This window comes from Dasypus novemcinctus, chromosome 19 (assembly GCF_030445035.2).
Source record: "Dasypus novemcinctus isolate mDasNov1 chromosome 19, mDasNov1.1.hap2, whole genome shotgun sequence".
NCBI classification, from domain to species: Eukaryota; Metazoa; Chordata; class Mammalia; order Cingulata; family Dasypodidae; genus Dasypus; species Dasypus novemcinctus.
In genome coordinates, this window is record NC_080691.1 from 50,023,782 (window position 1) to 50,030,137 (window position 6,356).

Genomic DNA, 6,356 nt, shown 5'->3' on the forward strand with positions numbered 1-6,356 from the left:
CAGTCAACTCCAGGAGCCTCTGAAAAGCCCTTGGGGACCCTGCTGCCCCTCAATCTCTGGAGGATGCCCAGGGGAGGTGGGCCAGCAGAGCCAGGGCGGGAAAGGGGGGCCCATCAAAGGCCTGGTTTTCATAGCAGGACCCCAAGAAAGCTCATGTCACGGCTGGAGAAGGCCGAGGAGTTAAAACCTGACAAAGCCTCCAGCTTCCTGACTTTTCTTTACGGGCTGGAATGGGAAGGGGAAGCATCAGCAGTAGACACTGCCCAGGCGTGTGTGTGTGTGGGGGGGGCTGGGGCTTTTGTGGAGACTCCCCCCACCCCAGGAATGGGGCCCCCTCATGCATGCGTGCCACCCTGAGCCCTCACCTCCAATGCCCTGAGTGGGAGGGCAGAGGGAGAGGGCATGAGTGTGGGCTGTGGCAGCCGAGAGCTGCCACCTGGGAGAATCGAAATGCAGGATGAAGCTTGGAAAGAGCTATGGCCTCAGTCTGCTGATGACAGTGACAGCACCTGTGGGCTGCCAAGGTAGGCGTGGGCCATGCAGGCATGTGCCTGCAGTGGGGTGTGAGTGTGGGGGTCCCAACATCCCCGAGCAGGCCTCAGGCACACAGCCTACTGTCTTAGAGTCCCGGGAAGTCACAGGTTCTCTGGGAATCACAGCCTTAGGCCCGAACCTCTGCTTCCTGGATCTGCTCCCTGGGGACATGGGGAAGTCTGCAGATGGGTCCTGACCCCACTTCTGTCATGGGCTCTGTTGGCCCTTGGAGACACGGCCCATGCCCACCGGGCGTGTTGCCTTTCTGAGCTGGGCAGAGGGCACTGGCCTGGCCCAGCCCTGACCTCCCCTTTTGCAGAACTTTTGGCATCTCTGCTGGGCCTCGGGGCAATCAACTGGTTCCCAGGGGTAGGTGAGGACTCAGTGCCACAAAGAATGCCACAGTGGACACGGCAGCAGGCCACGCAGATGGCTGGGTAGGTATTATTGTAGATCTCCCAGAACCGTGGGCTTCTTTCTAGCCCGCCCAGCTGCCTGGCCTGTGGCTAGAGCGTGTCACAATCCGCCGGAAGGTGCTGGGCAAAGAGTCCATGCCACCAGCGCTGGCCATGGCCTGCTCCCTGAAGACTTTGAACTTTGCGCTGGTGGTTGAGGGCCTAAGGTCCTGAGGCTCCCCGACTCATGCCAGCCCAAGCTGCCCAGGACAGAAGGGGCACGGGCACTGGCAGGCCACGGGCAGCCTCATGGCTGGACAGGCTGCTCCGTGAGGTCAGGCTCCTGGGCAGGTGGCTGCACAGCCTGCACCGTCTCCTCCAGGCTGCTGCTGGGGAACACCACGTAGCGTGCAACAGCTGGCTCCTGTGGCTCCCGCAGGTTCTCCTTGCTTTGCCAGATGCCGTAGCCGAAATACACAGCGAGGCCTATGGCGGTGGGAGGGTCTGAGAGGCAGGTCCACCTGCCTGGCCCTCTTCCCACCACCTGCTCAGCATCCTGACCTCCCATGCCCACCCTCACCCCAACTCACCAATCAGCAGCCAGCCGAAAAAGCACAGCCAGGGCAGGTAGCTTAGCTTCAGCATGAGGCAGATGTTAAGGAGGATACTCAAAGCTGGCATCAGGGGCACCAGGGGCATCTGAGGGGACAACAGCTGAGCTGTGGGGAAGATCTGCTACACTAGGGCCTCCTTTTTCCAGGAGATTTAGGAGGCATGTGCCCACCCCCCCATGCAGAAAGAAAGGGTGGCCACATGCAGTGGCATCCCCAGCCCTCCAAGTCCTCCTCCTTCATTCTGCAGCGGCAGAAGCTGGCGTGGAGCCAGCTGGACTGTGAGCAAGGGGGTGGAGAGTGTGGGTTGGGGCGGTACCTGGAAGGTATCCTGTAGGCGCTCCTGCTGGTGGGCCGCCAGGACAGCGAGACTGAGCAGAAAGGTGACCCCGCTGAGCAGGACCAGCAGGATGTAGCCTCAGTGCGGGAGGTGCAGGGCCGAGTCCCCAAAGATGAGCACGCCGCTCAGGGTGATGGCAAAGGCCACCAGGAGGGTGAGCACCCAAGCCACGGTGGTTCTGTGGCCGCACTCACCCAGAAAGCCCAGGTAGGGCCTCAGGGCCGGCCACAGCTGCCTGGCTCGGGAACTGAGGCATGCTCATCCCCCACCAGCTGGAGGTGGTCTGAGAAGGAGTCGTGCTCCTTGGCCTCAGGGTCGGGGCTGGCCGCACCCGGGGAGCTGGGCTGAGAGGTCTTCTGGAAGTGCAGCACGATGACGCTGGCTGCCACGAAGGTGTAGGCGAGCAGCGTCCCGAGGGACAGGAACTGCACCAGTGCATCGAGGTCGAGTACCAGTGCTAGGAGGGCCATGAAGACCTCAAACATCAGGATGCCCATCACGGGGACCTGGGTCCTGCGGTGCACGCGGGCAAACACCTGGAAGAAGAGCCCGTTGGCCGCCATGGCATAGATGATGCGTGGCAGGGAGAAGAGGTTACTGAGCAGGACCGTGTTCATGGCTGCGGCAGAGGAGCAGGAGTGAGGGGCCTGTCAGCAAGGGTGTGTGGACCTGGGTGGGTGTGGGTGCTCAGTTACCTCCCACCCAGTGTCAGTCACAGGCCTGTTGGAGAATTTGGGGAAGGTGGTGAGTGGGAGTGGAGGATTCTCTCATAATCTGAGCCCTCCTGGGACAGTTACACAGGAGGGGTCAACCTGGGAAGCCCAGGACAGGGGGTTGCCTCTCTCCTCACCACCCCACCCAGTTCCCACCCTGCAAGGCGCTGCTTCCTCACCGCAGATGGAGCCCGCTGCCACGATGAAGCCGACCAGCCGTAGCCCCGCCAGTAGAAGGCGTCGGCCAGCGCTGATTGTGGGTCGAGGCTGTGCCAGGGAACCATGAGGGTAAGCATGGTGGAGACCAGGGTGTAGGCCATGGCCGCCAGGCCAAGAGAGATGGTGATGGCCATGGGCACGGCCTTCCGTGGGTTCCAGGCTTTCTTGCTAGAGGCGGTGATGAGGTCAAAGCCCACAAAAGCATAGAAGCAGATGGCGATGCCAGCCATGATGCCTGAGAAGCCGAAGGGCGCAAAGCCGCCCTCCTCGGCGCTCCAGTTTTCCAGTCTGGCCAGGGAGAAGCCCAGGATGATGATAAAGATGATTACGCAGCGGCTGATGGCTGAGAAGGTGTACCTGAGCCAGGAGGAGACGCGGGCTCTGCAGGAGAGAAAGACGGAGGCAAGAAGAATGATGCTGGTGGCCAGGAAGTCTGGGTACGGGGCCAGGAAGGGCACCTGCCAGGTGCTTATGTGGGTCTCAGTGAAGTAGCGAATTTCGTGACTGACCATGGCGTCCAGGTAGCCACTGCAGGCCCGTGCCACAGTGGCGCCTCTGAGGAGGCCCTGGAGAAGTAAGTTCCAGCCAATGAGGTGGGCCCACAGCTCACCCACGGACACGTAGGTGAAGAGGTAGGCAGAGGAAGGACCGGGTATGTGGGCTCCAAACTCTGCATAGCACAGGGCCGCCAGCAGGGCGGCCATGGCGGCCACCATGTAGGACACGAGCACGGCCGGACCGGTCATCTGCCATGCCACAGTGCCCGTGAGCCATTGAGGCCCACGCTCACCATGCCACCCTCTCCACGAAGGGTCAGGTCCAGCGTGGACAGGCCGCGACTAGGTGATGCCTCCATGGTGGATTCCTCCAGTGGCTTCAGCCGGTACAGCTTCCTGCAGAAGTGTGCCAGGCTGGCAGCGCTGGGCAGTCGCCAGGCCATGGTGGGCAGCAGAGAGGAGTGCGGGCCCAGCCACCTGCCAGGGTCAGAGGGGAATGACGGGCTGCCGGGTGGGGTCAGGCATCTTCAGTCCCTTCTGGATTGCCCACCCACAGCCCAGTCCCCGTCCCTGACCTGGCGATGGCAGCACATGCACCTGCCGGAGGGCTGAACTCGGGTAGGGCTCAGGGCTCGCTGCAGGCGGGGCAGGGGGTCACAGGGAAGCACGGGGGTCCTGTCTGCCCTCCTCCTCTCCCCAGCGAATCTGGTGCAGTCGGACCTGGGGGGTGAGCCGAGTGTCACAGAGGGCAAGGTGGGAACATTCGCAGGGAACATGAGGTGGGAAACCCTCCTCATCTGGGATCTGAGAGCAAGGTGGAAACCCGGAATAGGAGCGGCTTTATCAGCCGGGGCGTGGCCCACGCAGGCGACCTCGCCTCAGACAGTGGCGGTCAGTCCCCACCCCCTGCGCCAGGCTGGGTAATCAACGCACCGAGCCCCGGACCCCAAAGCTGACGCCACGCGCACCTCTCCGCGCCGCCAACTCTGCTTTGTCCCTGTCTCCAAGCACCAGAGCCTTCGACCCCTCACTCCCCCGCCGGGTCTCAGCCCTACCCGCACTGCCGCCCGCGACCCACCTGCCGCCGCCGCTGCCGCCGCTCTGCGCCCGCCCCGCCCCGCCTGTGCGCAGGGCCCGTCCCCTCCCTGGGGCCCGGATCCCGTTCGCCGCCTCCCTGCCCCCAGCACGGGGCCCGGACCCCGCACACCGCCCCAACATCCGGTTCCCGCAGTTCCCATTCCCAGGTCTGGACCCCGCACAACGACCTCCCCGGGTCTGCAGACGGCCCCGCCCCGCAGTCACCCATGCACCCCCTCCCCCACGCACGCACCAAGATGGTCCCCCCTACTCTTCTTTACAAGATCAAGACCAGCGCTCGCCAGGTTCCCGGGAAGCTCTATGTTCACAGATAAGGAAGCCCAGGCCACCAGGTAAGTGCCTGGCGCTGAGTCTCGGGGTGGCCTGGGGGGCGGGGTTAAGGCCCACTCTGTAGCCACCCACTTCCTACCTCAGCAGGCACCTGCGGTGAATGCATCCCAACGCGTGCATTAGAGGTCTGGAGGCCTCTAATGAGTTGAGCCCGGGAGTTTGGCAGGGATGGGGAGGGGAGTCCCTGCAACCAAACGCTGAACAAATGCTGGATGTTCTGAGCTTTTAGCTACAAACACAGCCTTTGCGAGGAGGGCAAGTAGCTTCCTGGGACAAGCTGCAGCCGTCCAGCATGGGGCACCCCCTCAGAGGCCCATTTCGTCGTAGTTAGGCGTGGAGGACTCTGGGGGACCCTGACCCAGCTCCGCTGCTAGTCGCCATCCCGTGTCTCTAGGCGGCCATCATGAACTCCCTGGGGCTAAGTCATTTCCTGAGTCCAAGTGTCTTTCCACTTAGCTCTTCCTGTATGTCCGAAAGTGAGAAAGTTGGTGTGAAAGAATGCTGAGTTGTTTAGAGCCAAACGACCACCAAACCCAGCCACACTGAACCAAACCAGAACAGGCATCCTCCTCGCCCAGAACCTTCTGTGTGTTTTCTACGGGGCTGGTGCAATTGGGCCTCAGGGAGCTGCAGCCCACCTGGCTCCACTGCTCAATGGGAAGGAGCACGTCTAGAGAAGATGGTGGCACTTGGAACCCTGTGCCTTAGCTGGCCTCTGTGGCCCCTTCTGATATTTGTCTGAGGACCTTCGCAGGTGGGTTTCCATCTCCTGCTGGGATGACATCTCCTGCACTCCTCACCCCTAAAGTTGCCTAAACATAACAGACATCCCTTGTCCTGAAATACCTCCACAAAAAAATATAATGCAGTACCCTTTCTTTAATAAAAATTAGATCCTTTCTTTATTACACAAAAGGTAGCATAGACGCCTTTAAAAAAGTCTCTCAATAATATGTCCTGGAAATCATTCCATCTGTTCACAGAAATCCTCCTCATTCTTTTCCCCTTTGGGTGACACACTAGAGATTATTCAGCTTCTTTACTGTGCATGGGCCTTTGGGATTCTTCTAGTAATTTGCAATTACAGACAGCACTTGAATGGATAGCCTTTTGCACCTGCATTTTTGTACTGTTAGAGCTGTATCTTCAGGGTCAATTTATGGAAGAAAGGAATGACTCTCTGTAACAATTTCTATAAGAAGATAAGAAAGGGAGGGCTTTCTGTAATGATAATATATTTTATTATAATAAAATATTAACATATAAATATCATTTTAAGTGAACAATCTTTGACATTAAGTACATTGACAATATCGTGTATGTCTACTATTTCCAGATTGTTTTCATCATCCTAAACTAAAATTCATACTCTTTATTTATTTTTTTTAAAGATTTATTTGTTTATTTATTTCCCCACACCCTGGTGTCTGCTCTCTGTCTGTTCTTCTGTGACCGCTTCTGTCCTTATCAGTGGCACCGGGAATCTGTGTTTCTTTTTGTTGCGTCATCTTGCTGTGTCAGCTCTCCGTGTGTGGGGCACCATTCTTGAGCAGGCTGCATTTTCTTTCGCGCTGGGTGACTCTCCTTATGGGGTGCACTCCTTGCGCGTGGGGCTCCCC

The 6,356-nt window shown here is 59.3% G+C and overlaps 1 protein-coding gene across 1 annotated transcript; it reads right to left on the reverse strand.

The window, feature by feature from the left end:
* Window positions 1-1,140: 1,140 nt before the first annotated feature.
* On the reverse strand, window positions 1,141-3,908 carry LOC101427557 (cationic amino acid transporter 4-like). Its single transcript, XM_058281776.1, is given in 7 exon segments — window positions 1,141-1,415; window positions 1,520-1,628; window positions 1,860-2,113; window positions 2,116-2,499; window positions 2,773-2,805; window positions 2,808-3,584; window positions 3,587-3,908. Coding segments are annotated over 7 exon segments (1,902 nt in total). The 5' UTR covers window positions 3,753-3,908; the 3' UTR covers window positions 1,141-1,236.
* Between the last annotated feature and the right edge of the window lie 2,448 nt (window positions 3,909-6,356).